At 49.0% G+C, this 14,914-nt stretch overlaps 1 protein-coding gene across 1 annotated transcript in view; it reads right to left on the bottom strand.

Moving 5' to 3' along the window:
- The window catches only part of Acoxl (acyl-CoA oxidase like), a 286,003-nt gene that overhangs the window by 244,692 nt on the left and 26,397 nt on the right, over window positions 1-14,914 (bottom strand). Inside the window, 1 exon segment of the mRNA XM_076833499.2 lies at window positions 14,091-14,223. Coding sequence (XP_076689614.1) covers window positions 14,091-14,223 — 133 coding nt within the window.

Genomic DNA, 14,914 nt, shown 5'->3' on the forward strand with positions numbered 1-14,914 from the left:
TGGGATGGGCTGGGCACATGTTGACCTCAGTTCACAGATACCCACTGAGGGGCTCCTAGGTACCTGGTGCCAAGTGAGGTCCCTACATCCTGGAGCTGTGGGAGAAGTAGGCGGTTAACATTTGGGAGGAGCCGGGAGCCACGAGAGCTCTTGCAGACAGGTAGAGCCAGGTGGGAGACTCCTGGGGATCAGTGTGCACACTTAGGACTGGGGGGGCAGAGTCACCGGCCAAAGGGCCAAGCTGTGCAGAGCCCAGAGGTGAGGACACGTGGCCCTGGGGAACTGCAATAGGGTCTGTGTTGCTGGAGTTTGAGATCAGTTTCCCTCTCCAAGAAGAATCCCCCTAGCCCAACTCCTCCAAAGTTTGGGGCCAGGGCTGCTCTCTGAAGCTTTAAACCTATTACACGGCTGTCATTGGAGAACAGAGACCATTCCGGGACCTGTGCATCATTCGCCCAGAATAGCACTCCAGTCACACTGACAATGTCGTCAGACCCAGGAGGCTCAGCCGTGAGCAATCTGCAAGGGCGGCCAAGGAGAAAGCAAGCACTGAGGAAATAAAAACAAAGTAGTTCCTGCCCATGCGCACGCCTGCCCAGACCGAAATCCCCTGGTGCACGCGAGTCCCAAAGCTTTAAAACAAAGGTCTGGATGTACGTGTGAGAAATGGAAAATGTTTGCTTTTGTTCCTTTAAGAGATTCAGCTCAGGATTCTAGGGCTCTTCATATATTTAAAATGCCACCAAATAAGAGCTGGGGATGTAACCCAGTGGTAGAGCTCTTGCCCAGCAGGCACAGCCCCTGGATCCAGTTTTCAGCACTACAAAACGAATAAATGAATTAAAAGTCACCAAATGACCCACTCCCAATCCCCACAGCATTGTGATCTGGGCTGACTTATTCTCCACCAAGGAAATCTTCCCTTCATCACTATATATCCATCCACTCATCCATCCATTAGTTCGCTATTTGCTCCCTGAGTGCTTACTGGGTGCCAGGACCTATTCTAGACCAGAGAGTCAATGGTAACCAAGAAGATACAGTCTTATCCTCTTGAAGTTCACATTCCCAATGACCAGCCTTGGAGGTGAGGTACCCCAGGCAAGACCTCCTTCCCCATGAATCTGCTGGGCAGCAAATAAATGTGGTTCCACAGAAGCCCTTGGAGCCCACAGTCAGGGCCAATCTTGCAGACAGGGAGTTACTGTTCCTCAATTGACCTCCTTTTTCCCCAGCCACAACCCCTCCAAAGTGAGTCAAGCGTGATCCAGAGGGAATTCCCTCAGTGCAGTGAGGATTTCCATGTGATCATCTTACAGTGTATTCTCCAGGAGCAGCTGGAGGTGGGAGAGCTGTGCTCTTTATTTGGGACATGGTAATACATACATTTTGAATATGGGCAACATCCCGCCCCCACCCCCCGCCTCACATGACCTTTGGACAAATTGAGAAATAAAGTAAGGAATTGCAGACAGAGACCAAAACATCACCTTTTTTATTGATTCGAATCAGACTGGAGGAAGTGGTGGAGGGTTTCTTAGAAGGGCTTGCTGACACTGCAGCCAGCCTTAAACACATGCCCACACAGCCCTGGAGGTGACAGACAGAGATGGAGACATCCTCCTGGAAGGACCTTCACTGGTGCCCAAACCACTGGTGCATTCAGTACTTGCTCCCAGAGGGAGGAGGAAGAAGGGGAACTGAAAGAGGAAGAGGGACAGAACAGGTCTACAAAAGCCCAAATGAGTTGGGTATTTAAGGAAACACTGTCTCTAATGATGGGAGAGGAGGAGGTGTGACCCTTCTCAACTCCCTAGACCTGTTCAAGTTACACAGCCATCAGGCCAGACCTGCTATCGCCCTTGACCCTCACATCCAGTCACCCCACCTGCTCTTTCTGTTCTGGCCCTGCACATGCATCATATCCTGTCCCCCTGTCCCTTCCACACTTTCTGCATATCCTGTCTTGCTTAGACTATCATCATAGTCCCGACTGTCCATCCTTCATCCCCTCCATCTTGTGAGTGCCTGTCAGGACGGTCAGTAGATCTCTGGTCCTTCCCCTGCATGTGAGTCTTCCTCTCCGGGCCCTCCACAGACCATGAGTGCTTGTGTATTATGGCCCTGGCTCACCTGTCCACTTAGTCAGTGTATCCCCACCACAGCCTCTCGAGCAGGCCATGCAAACTTGGGTCAGGTTAAGCCCTCTGTTCACCCACAACTGGACACACTATTTTACCCTTCAGTGTCTTCATACATCCCCCTCTTCCTGGATTGTCCTTCCCTTTCTTTCTTTGTGAAATAATTTATTCTTGTCCTTAAAAACTCAGAGCATAATGTCTTTGGGGAACTCTTCTCTGAATGGTTTCAGTTAACCTTGGTGACTTTCTCAGGTCCTGCCCATAACTCCATGAAAGCACTTATTTCATGTTGATTGTACGTGCTATTTTCTAGTCCTTCGGCTTCCTAATCCTCTGCATTCCTCTAATTGACCCCAACTGACTCTAGAGGGACAGAAAGATAACTCATGGAACAGAACTCTGAAAAGCAATATCCAGTTGGTATCAGCAAAGAGATTACAGAGCAATTGCACATACAGAAGATAACATACCAATATAGAAAAAGAATAAATAAGAGGAAAAGCTCTTCAAGGTTAAACATAACTGTGCAAACAAACTATGTGTCAGGAAAATGTTCAGAATATGGAGTAACTCCTGTAGGGAAATATGAGGGGAAAATCAAGAGAGGCACTCAAGCTAAAAGTTCAACCTCCCAACAATTAAAGTTCTGAGAAAACAGAAAAATGGGATAAAAAAGAATTACTGAAGAACTACTAGAAGAAAAGCTTCCAGAAGAACAAGAGACAAACTTCCACACTGAGGCATCCTATTGAGAGTTAAGCAGGTGGGAAGAAAAGAACACTTGTAAGTTGTTGGTGGGACTGCAATACAACTACTCTGGAAAGCAGTGTGGAGATTCCTCAAAAAACTAGGGATGGAACCACCATATCACTCAGTTATCCCATTCCTGGGTATTTTTTCCAAAATATTTAAAATTGGCATACTAAAGTGCCATAGCCACATCAATGTTTACAGCAACACAATTCACAATAAGTGAATTATGAAATCAACCCAGGTGCCTGTCAATAGATGAATGGATTAAGAAATTATGACATATATATTATATAATATGGATATGTAATATACACATATATTATGGCATTCGATGGTAAATGGATTGAAATAGAGAATCTCATGCTTAGTGAAATTAGCCGAACTCAGAAACTCAAAGGTTGAATGTTTTCTCTCATATATGGAAACTAGAGTAAAATAAAGGGGGAGGGAAGGATTAGATAACATAAAGAACCAATCAAATACAAATTAGTAGATGAGTGAAAGGATGTCTAAGTAGAGAAAGAGAATGGGAGACGGGAGGGAGAGCAGGAGGGAAAAGGGGGAGGGAAAGGGGGGATCATGAACAGAAATCCATTTCCATGCATGTATGAGTTTGTTGGGATGAACCCCACTACTATGTATAGCCATAAAGTTATAATAATAATAATTAATTAATTAATTAATTAATTGTGATAAGCAAAAAGTGAGATCTGGGAATATCATTGAAAAATTCAAACAAATAGCTTGCAGAGATAACTTTCAGGTAACAACAGAGGAAAACAGGATTTTCTGTGAGTGGATCTGATGCAAGAAGATAATGGAGCAACACCCTTAAAGAAAATTATTTTCAAGTTAAAAGTCTCAGCTAAAATGTCAATCAAATGTGAAGACAAAATGCAGAACATTTCAGACATACAAGGAATCAAAACATTATCATCCACACACCCTTCCAGAAGATATTACTTCTATACATATCACAATAAAACCAGAGAAAACCCAACCAAAAAGATAATAGAGGATTTAGAAAGTTTTTCTACTTCAAAAAATCTTGCAAAAGAAAAATACTTAGGTGATGATTGCTATAGATCACATCAGATATAATTAGTCAAGATTAAAATAAAAAATCAGTGGGCACCATTAGATCTTCAATGAGAATAATGGATGGATTCCATATAACAGACAAAAAGAATCAGAAGCTAGAAGACACTATTGCTTTGGTGTTGAAGACATATATTTTTTTTTCTCCTAACAAGAAAAAAGAAAGGCAATTTAAAATTCCAGGAGAAATCAAAAACAAAAATACAATTACAAAATACAATTATCTAAATATCAAACAAACAAAAACATGATATGATTTTGAGTAATTCGCAGAGTATGAGAAAAGTGATTCCATTTGATCTAGAAGCTAGGAATAGTGTTGTTCTTCAAAATTGTAACGGTGTTTTGACACTTGGTGTATAGAGTGGAAATATGAGCCTCATAGACTACATGGCTCTACCGTGAACAAGACTGGCCTTAATAATATAATCAAAGGTCCAAAAGCTAGATGATGGTCCCAGAAAATATCTTGAAATGCTTCAGTCTTGACAGCATACAGATGAATGGTTCAGCAGACAGAAGTGGAAGGAGAAGGAGTCAAGACATGAAGTGTTTAGGATGGGAAATGGAGGTCCAGGATATTTATAACTAACCTGTTAGTTCTTGGGAGAATTAAAATTAATAATGTAAACATCAAAAATTGTGAAGGGGAAAAAAGTGAAACAAGAGGTAAGGGCGGGATGTTGTGTGACTAAATTCTCATCTATCACAGCAGAGAGGCAGAAATGTCTAAAGTTAATAAATCAAGAAATGTAGAACACATACTCAACAACCAACCATTTGCTTCTCAGAGAATATAAGGGCTTTGTGGACATAAATTTAAATGGACCACTTTACTTCTTAAAATTTATCTAAGCAAGCACAGACTTTGTTTGGCTTATTAAATTTCATTGTAGTAGGCAGAGATGTTCAAAATCATTCCATTGGCTTGAGCCAAAAAAAAAAAAAATTCCCCTGGACACAATAAATGTCCATCATAATGGTCTTTTTCCCATAAAGAACATCAATATAAAGGCTGGAACAACCCACCTCCCCCCCCATCCTGCTGCCAGCCCAGAGATGCTCAGGACCACAGGGACCGGCAGCTGCCAGGCAAAGTTGGCAGTGCCACTAAAAACTAAATCAGGTCCCAGGTCCCAATGGGGAAGGAGGCCTGGATTCCAGCCCAGCCACTAACCATTTGGCTTCTGCCAAATCCCAGTTTGGGTGGAATCTCCATGTTTTTCAGTGTGGACACCACGTTTTTTAAATTTGGGGTTTGGTTCGGTTAACCAAAGCAAATACTAGGAGGTTTAGGAGCACCAGGGATCAGGACTGATGCAGGACCCTCAAGACCTCCTGCTTGAGGACCACAGAAGCCATCCTGGTGTTAAGCAGGGACCGGACCCCAGAGCCAGACTGGTGGAGTGTGAGCCCTGCAGATCTGGGCCAACTGCTATATCTTCCTATGTCTCTGTTTCCTCCTCTACGAAGTGGGAGTCAAGAAAGCACCCATCTCACAGGACCACTGAGACGATCAAATGGGTAATTATGTGTGAAATGCTCAAACCATTGTCCCTTAATAGGAAGCACTCAATACAAAAGAGTGGACCCCTTTATGTGATCTACTTGACAAAGGTATGGAGTGAAGGAGAGGGTCGGTGATCTTCACAAGTGCTCATCCTCTGTGGAAAATCAAATTTCAGGCAGGAAAGCTGCTAAGGACGATGGGCCAGCCATCAACCATCCAAGCTGACCTTGCAGACGATGATCCCCAGAGGCAGCTCTTGGGCCTCCAAAGGGCAGTGAAGCTCTTCTCAGCTGCAGTCCGGGCCCCTTTCTACCCATCCCAGGCGAGCCAGCTGCTAGAGCCCAGGAAGGCCGGCCCCCTACTAAGCAGGACACAGGAGGGGCACTCAGAGGCAGCTGCACAACCTCCCTCCCAGCTGCCCTGACTACAACCCGGACCTCAGGATGCTGGGGTCCCAATGCCTCTGCTGACTCAGTCAAAGGGAGCGGTGTTCCTTGAAACGTTGCCACAGTCACAAGCATCTAACGTTTTCAGGCCACATCAAACAAGAAGGAATGCCCAAGGACTTTCCTTTCCTTTAGCACAGAAAACCCCTACCCACCCTGTGCTCCCAGGCTGTCCCTCTGTGAATGTGACCCAGATACACTACTCAGTAGGAACAGGGTGGATGCCAACTCTAGGCTGCCCTGCAGAGACCCACCGACCTCACTTAGAACTCTTTCTGAAAGACACACAGTGGGGCTGGGGTGAGCTTAGTGGCAGAGCATGCACCTTGCAAGTGTGAGGCCCTGGGTTCCATCCCCTAGCCTCCCCCACAAAAAAAAAGACATGCTCTGAACTCTGATATCTGAAGTCCCTCCCAACCAAGAAATATTGCCCGCTATCTCTTTGTGACGTCTCTCCGTGTGGGGTGTCCTCACTACCCACCATCCTGTCCCCTCCTGCAGGTGTGATCCTGGACCCCTCCCCGCTTAGCTGTGGCTTTCTCTTACCTGGATCCACCTAGCTGTGGTTTCCTGTTCCATGGATCTGCCCCTGTCTCTGGAGGACACACCCCTGTTCCAGGTCACCCACTTCCACAGTGCTAAGAGGAAGGTAGTCAACATGCGCTCAGAATTGAAACAAGTCCAAAATGGAAGCCTTCCAAGCATCTATTTCAAATCCTCATGCCATGTGCTGCTTATCTCTGGTTGTACTCATCTCTGCTCCTTGGTCTTTGGGGGAAAGGGCAGTAAGTAGATAAATCTTTTAAAAGACAAATGTTTAAATTTCAGTTGTTACAAACATAAACAGCTTCCATAGAAACACCACAAAAATATTTAACCATTTTCATATCCACCCAAAATGCTGCAAGCTTATTTTTTTTAAGAGACATTTATGAGTCAAATTCTGCCTTGAAGAGTCATCAAAATAACTCCACATCTTATTTACCATCTTGGTCTTGAGCCTGACAATTACTCAGCTGGTGCACCTCGTTCTTTCATTGTCCACTTTTTTAAAAAGCAGCACTTGTAACTGATAAGGAGCTAAATAAACTGGCAACAGCAAAATCCCAGCCGCTTCTGACACATGGAAAGTAAATACAAAAATGTCAAGGGACGTGGGCAGCAAGTTGGTATTTGCCGCCCCCTGGTGGTCAGTTCTGGGAAGTTTCCACAACAGAGAAGGAAACTCCATACTTCCCAGCGGCGGAGGAGGGAGCCTCATTCCATCCAGCTTTCCAACAGCTGAGCAAGTCTGGATCTTCTGCTCCCCACATTTGTTTGTGTGAGGACGCTGAAGGGGCAGCAGCGGCCTGAGCAGAAGGAGATGAACAGAGCGGCCCTACCTCAAAGCATACTCAGCGTGACTGAGACAGGTCTGAGCTCCACTCTCCAACACAGCTCTGTGAAGACACATGCCAGGGACCGGCCAGGCCAACAGTGCCAAGCAAATGAGTGCCACTGAACTCTGTCCCGGCAACTTCAACCAAACTCACACCAGGTGTAGGAGCGTGCGTTCTCTGGACTGTGTAGTAGGAACCCATGTCCTCCCCACTCTGTGCTTCACCATGCCAAGCCACACACGCTCATGGTTGGAAGGTTTCCACTCCTGCCGGTCTGCTGGAGGCCGTCCCTCCACTGAGCCCTCCTGTGTGCAAGACCTCAGAGATGCTGCTTACTCTGCCCTTTACTACTGGAAGAAACCAGGCTCTGGTGGATGGGGCTTGTCTTTGGCCTGTCCCACGTACAGGCCTGGTGATGGAGGTGTCTAAACTGTGGCGTCTGTAGGTGACTACTCTTTTCTAAAATGTTCCACAGCTTCCTCCATTAACTACTAACTCATACATTAACTGATCTTTGTGTTCAGAGTCTTTGTAGTGGAATGGGTGGGTAGATGGAGGCATGAATGAGTGGGTGGCTGTGTGGATGGATGGGTGAGTGGATGAAAGGGTGGATGGATGAATGGATGAGTGGATGAATGGGATGATGGATGGATGGATGGATGAGTGGATGAATGGGATGATGGATGGATGGATGGGTGCATGGATGGATGGATGCATGGATGGGCAGGTGGGTGGGTGGGTGGATGGATGGATGGAGGCATGGATGACTGGGTGGGTGGAAGAGGGAGTAAAAAGACATCCACAGCATGCTCTAAGAGACCCTGCCCTGAGGCTGAATAAAAAGACACAATCCTTGTCCTGCTGAATATCCTGTTAGTAATGATAAGAATGAGATCACTTTAAGTTACAAGAAGAAATGAACACAAAATGATTCCAGGAAAAATAAAAGTAGACGGCCTCACAGCAAGAAGAAAACATACAAAACCCTGAAAGTTTTGTAATGGTGGTCATGAAAACTATAATTACTAATTTGAGGGAGCTGAGTGCTCCTCAGCTCAGGGGAACATATCACAGCACCTGATTCACAGCCATCAGGACAGATGGGATGCCACACTCTGATGTCGGCTGACAAGCTTCATCCCTGGCTGGTGACTGCAGCACACAGCACTGTGGCCAGCAGTCAGACACCACAGTGAGAACATCAGCACTAGGACATCCTGGAATGGCGTCCGCGCCTGCTGTGCCTGCCAGTGCTACACAAGCTGAGTGATTGCTCCAATGCTCTCCTGGGGGTTGCAGGGCCCTCCCTGGCCTGAGACCAACCACCTCAGGCTCAGGAGCCCTGCACACCTGACCTCCTTGCGGTTCTGATCCACTATGAACTAGCATCTAGTCAAAGAGTCTTGGCAAAGTCATTCCAGACTACTGTCAAATCCCTACCCAGAGAGGCCAGAGACCCCCTGAAAAAGTGGATTTTGCACTTTCCCTGGACCCTGCACTCATGCCCAGCAGTGCTCAGGACAGGCTGTACACCTGGGGCACATTCCAAGAGGTCCCAAGAGTCCCTCCTGAAACCAGCCTTCCCTCTGTGCCCCCGTCAGCTCCAGGAGGCTGCAGAAGCACCGCCATCTTGCATACGGCAACCTTGTATGACTTGAAGATTGCCATCAGTCTCTCCACCCTTCTCTAAGACCAGTGCCCTTCACAGAACCCCAGGAGGATGGCCAAGTGGTGTGGGCCCTTCGGTCCCCAGCCCCCACTCAGGGCCAGCACTGCTCACCCACGGCTGCTGCCCCGCACCCTGCTCAGCCTCATAATTCACCTCAGCTCTCGGCAGCTTCCACCAAGGGGTGAGCCTGAGTTACAAATTCTATTTGTCACCCTCAGAACCTTGGAGGTGATTTTAGCCAGCGGTCTGCCTGAGCTTGAGTAGGTAGGCTTCTGCAGGCCTTGTGATCCCAGCAGGGCAGGCGTCAAGGGCTTGGTGCCCGCAGACACCCCTGCAAACCCTTCACATGACGTCCCTTCCGTCTAACAGCAGCTCTGTTTCCAGAGAAGTGGAGATGCTCTTGGAGGTCGCGCAGAGGCAGGTGTAAGCCCAGGGAGGCTGGCGCTCTGTGGCCTCACGATGGCGTCTGGAGCAGGTAGGACTTGCCAACTATTTCCACGCAGGCCAACTCCACTCCACTGGACTCAGCTGATGGCTTTACTGGGCACTCCTCTGCCTGGCTCAGCCCTGGCCCTGGGATGAGGAGAGGAAAAGACCCCAGCTCCGCTGGCTGCTGTCTTGACCGCCCCCTGGGAGCCTTTCCCAGCCCGACTCTCACTGGTGGTTCGGTGACCTTGTGCAGTATGTCATTCTGCACAAGGTCCATCCAGCAGCCATCCAGACCAAGTGTTCAAACCGCAGAAATTCATTTTCTCGCAGTTCTGGAGGTTAGAAACCCAAGGTCAAGGTGCCAGCAGGTTAGTTTCTGACGAGGTCTCTCTTCCAGGTGTATAGAGGGCCACCTTCTCGCTTTGTCCTCGTGTGGCCTTTCCTCTGGGTGCATGGGGACTGAGATCTCTGGTGTCTCCTCTTCACAGACACCATGCAAGTCTTATCAAATCAGGACCCTACCCCGATGGCCTCATTGCATCTTAGTTACCTCTCTATACACACAGTCTCCAAATACAGTCACATGAGGGTGGCCAAGTGTTATGGACTGCACTGTGACATGCCCCGCCCCAATTCATGTGGACGCCCTAATCCTCAAGGTGACTTTAACAAACACCAGCTGGTTGTAACTGAAGTTAAAGTTGCAAGAGGTTTGTGATCCTTGGGCACAGGTGACAAAGGGACCTCATGCAGGCTGTGGCCTTTAAGAAGACACAGCAGGAGCTCTGAAATGTATTTGAAAATGAGCAGCACGTGCCATGCCCACTTTGTGGTGAGGAAGCAGGGAACAGCAGGAGGGAAGGTCAGTGGGGAGAGAGGGGCTGGTGGGGGAGAGCTTGGCCCTTGATCCTAGGGACGAGGTGGCTGGGATGGTGCCAGACACTTACTGCACCCATTTGTTGTGTGCAGGCTTCTCGGTGAGATCAGGTGAGATCACGAGTCCAAGGAAACGGGGATGATTGCTGGGGAGGGGAGGGGCTCTGGAGGACTCCATAGCCGTGGGGGAGTCTGGGAGGCCTTTCCCAGGGAGGGGTAGGCAGGACCCCTCCAACAGCTTCAGTGGCACCTGGGAACCTGCAAGAAATGCAGATTCTCCAGCCCCTCCCCGGAGCTGCCAAGTCAGACACTCCCAGGATGGGACCCAGCTCCTAAGGGCATCCCTTAGGGAAACTCCTTTACAAGTGGGGACCAGCTCAAGATGAGCTAAAGTACTGTCTCCACGCAGAACCAATCCAAAAGGACAGACCTGGGTTCCACTTCCCACTCCCCCTTCTCCCCACCCTGCCCACTCACAGAGCACCAACTCCCTCCCCCCAGCCCCTCCCTCCCGGCAATCATCTCCATTTCCCTGGCCTCCTGTCCTCACTAATCATTTAATCTGGCCTGGCATTTTGGACACAAATTAGAGGACGGGGATTACAGTGAGCCTTTGAGGGAAAATCCAAGAGGACGGAGGCCTGCCGCAGCGGTGAGAGACAATCGTGGAAAAGAAGACATCTGGGCAAGGCCTGAAAGGCAGGGCATGCTTGACCTTGAGCGAATGTCACTGTGGAGAGCCACGGTGACAGTTTTCTAATACATCAAGAATGAATGTAGGACAGAGGGATCTGGTTTTCCACTCATTAGCAAGAGCAGACCCAGCAGGACCATCTTAGGTTTCAGCTGGGAAAACATCTGGGACCTGTTTGAGCCGCAGGAGGAGGAGTAGCCAAGGAGGCCTCTGAGCCCATCCTCAATGGAGACTCGAAATGGTGACATCATAGCCGCCAGGGCTGCTGTCCAGCCAGACGACATGGCAGGGCCTGGAACACACGGGGTCTGATCCCTGCCAGGCTCTGTGCAGGTTCCCCCTCACCCCAGGGCTGTGATCTGGATCTTGAACAGCCTACAAAGGCCCACATATCAAAGGCTTAGTCACAGGCCTGTGACACTTCTGGTGGGTGGGGCCTAGTAGAAGGAAGTTAAGCCATCGGGGCATGTCCTTGACAGGGATATTGGAACCCCTTCCCCTTCCTGTCTCTCTCTTTGTATCCCGGCTGACAAAAGTTGATCAGTCTCCTCTGACTCATGCTCCGCCCACGATGTGCTGTCTTTCCACAAGTCCAAAAGAATAAGCCAACTGACCATGAACTGAAAGCTCTGAAACTGTGAGCCAGAATAAACCTTTTCTCTTCATAAGTTCATTATTTTGGGTATTTTGTTTCAGGAACAGAAAGTTGACTAACACACTAAGCAATTCCTTTGAGTGGAAAGGTCGACATGGGCAGAGAAGGTGCCAATTCTGAGTTACCGTGTTCTGCTTTAGATACCCAGGAATCAAAGGGATTCTTCTCTCTTTCCCTCTTTCTGGGCATCTTTGCAAAACATTTCAGAATGCCTTACCAAGGCATTTATTCCTTTCCCACTGCCAACGCCTGCCTTCCCAACAGCAGCAGCAGGAGCAACAACAACCATCATGTCCCCGTCAACTCCAAGCTGTGGAGCATGCGTATGCATCCCTTTGTCCTGCCTCACCATCTTCCCAAGGCCCACCTGAAGGCAAGGACAGTGAGACTCAGAGAGGACCACTGACCTGCCCACAGCCCCACTGCCTGGTCACACGGGGGACGAGGCTGGAGCCCAGGGATCTCTGACTTCAGAGACTACGATCGTGATCATGACTATCCATTGCCAGGAACAAAGCACACACGTCAAATACCCAAGGAGGAATCAGTCTGCACATGGCTCTCAGGGTGGACAGGTGCTGACCCCTGATAATGTCCAGAGGAACAGAGAATAAGAACCTCACCTGCCTGTGATCTCAATGACTTGAGGCTGAGGCAGAAGGATGGCAAGTCCCAGGGCAGCCTGGGCAACTTAGCGAGACTTTGTCTTAAAATAAAAAATCAAAAAAGGGGCTGGGGCTGGGGCTCAGAGGTAGAGCGCTCGCCTAGCATGTGTGAGGCACTGGGTTTGATCCTCAGCACCACATAAGAATAAAATAAAGATACTGTGTCCACCTATAACTAAAAAATAAATATTTTAAAAAATGTAAAAGGACTGGAGATGTAACTCAGCAATACAGCACCCCTGGGTTCAATCCCCAGGACCACAAAAATAAAACAAAGAATCACACCTTGGTCTCCTCTCCCAGAGCTACCCCCTCACACCGCGCCAGATCTGGTGACATTGAGAACCAAGACTCTCCTGGAAGGTCGCCCCTGCCTTGCCCTCACTGCCCACACCGGAGTCCATGTGACCCCACACGGAGCTCAGGGAACCACCAGGCTTCTGGCAGCAGGAGCACCCTCACACAGTCACCCACTCCACACCTGTCGGGCACAGGGTCTCCCAGCAGCCTCTGCGGCCACCACCAGCATGCATCTGTCCTGTGTCCATATTCTCAGGATGCTCAGGGTGTGCTCTGAGGGCTGCAGGGGTGCTGGGGCTAGAGGGGACGGCGTGCAGACGCTGTGTCACGGCTTCAAAAGCCTGGGTCAGGCTCTTCCTCTGTCTCCTCTTTGATGCCACCCTGGGCTCCTCTGCCTTCTCTCCGTCCCTCTTTCTGGGTCCTGAGCATGGCTGAAAGTGCTTCCATTAAGACCTGAAGAACCAGTTTCCCTCGGCTCTTGGACGCCTCCTCACAAGGCTTTCCCGGGGCCTTGTTTGTCTGATGGTTCCTGACAGGGGACTTTAGAACACCCAGCTGAGCCCACTGCAAGAGCCACTGCAAAACAAGCACAGGAATGGGCGCCACGGGAGGGCACCACGGGAGGGGGCTACAGGAGGGCGCTGGGTAGTCCTAGCGTGTGTGCTTCCACCATTCAATGGCAGGAGGAGCACTGCTCTGGAAGCTGGGGTGGGGCAGGCAAAGGGGGCAAGCAAAGAGGAAGCGAATTAAGAGAGATTGTCTGCTGTTCAGACGTCTGTGACTGAAGTCAGGTGTGGAATCACAGGAATGTCACTCCTCTTGAGGGAAAGCTGGACTCAAGACACAAAGGCATGTTCCTGCAGAATCTGTCTTCCTTCCAGCTTCACTCGGCTCAGGGGAGGTCATGGCAGGCTTTCCCTCATGCAAAGATGGAAGGGCCCGGAGAACACAATAATGTAGGCCCATGCAGAGGAGAGAAAGAACCTTCCAGAACTTTTCTCTCCTGATGCTCTCTCCAAACCAAGACACAGGAAGAGAGGGGAGGAGAGGCAGAGGTGGCTTCTGGAGATCTGGCCTCATGGACTCCGACACGTGATGGGGAATGTCCCCAAGAGCACCTGAGATCCACACGCCCCATGAACTCAGCTAAGACACCCTGACCTTCGGCTGCAGGAAATTGAAACAGGTGTGTTCGTCCTGAACAACCCAGTCTCCTTGAGTCAGCTCTGTGGCTCTGTGGCCACACTGCCCAGGTTCCATCCACCATGATTAGCAGCTCAGGATGGATGGGATAATGTCTCGAGAAGGACACAAAAACGTGACCTGTGTGGCCAACTGACTCCCTCTAGAGTGTGACCAGTCATCCCGGCTACATGACACCACAGGGGCTCAGGAAGCTCAGCTCCTGACACGGTTACGCATCCCCAGAATAAGCAGAGAATGAACAGTGAGGTCAATTAAAAAGAATCAACTACCTTCATGGCGCTCACAGCTTGGAAAGTCACTGCCAATCTCGAAGGGGTCAGCGCGGCCAACATTGCATTGAATCTCGCACTCTTGTTCTTAATAGGTGAGTGGTACTGCCCATCTGGGGCCACGGAACCAAACCTGTGGGAAGGAGCAGAGCAGAATGGACAAGAAAGGTGGGTTAACAAAAGAAGAAGGCTTGGCAGCTCTAGAGGTGCAGTTGGGTGGCTCCCTTATGCCCAGGAAGTGCACCGATTTGCATGAGAACCTCCCTCATGAGAACAAGAGCAGAGTAAGCTTTGGGCGGGGGGGGGGCGGGCCTTCTCAGGAGGTTTGTGAAAGGCTGGACTCATAGGACAATCATGCATAATAGCCCCAAAGTGGAAACAACCCAAGTGTCTGTCCATCAGCTGCTTAAAGGACAAGCAAAATATTTTGGGTCATAAAAAGAAATTGAGCACTGACACGCACTACAATATAGGTGAAGCTTGAAAAAATCCAGACACAAAGACCCCACATTATATGAGTCCATCTGTGTGAATCCCCACCTCTGAAGGACTCTCAGGAGAGTCTGAGAAAGGCCGACCATGGAGACAAGGGCAGGTTTTCAGCCACCACCAACCTACAGCCCAGCAATGGCCCCTGAGGAAAAGAGGCATGATACCACCATCATTTAACCATACCAGAGACTGAGTGTACAGACTGGCCCACTTTTTTATGAGATATAATTCACACCCCATAAAATTCATTCCTTTAAAATGTTCTACTCAAAGTATTCACGTATTCACAATGCTGTACAACCAGCACTACTATCCAGTTCCAAAACATTTTA

The sequence above is a fragment of the Callospermophilus lateralis genome, chromosome 14, assembly GCF_048772815.1.
Source record: "Callospermophilus lateralis isolate mCalLat2 chromosome 14, mCalLat2.hap1, whole genome shotgun sequence".
Classification (NCBI taxonomy): Eukaryota; Metazoa; Chordata; class Mammalia; order Rodentia; family Sciuridae; genus Callospermophilus; species Callospermophilus lateralis.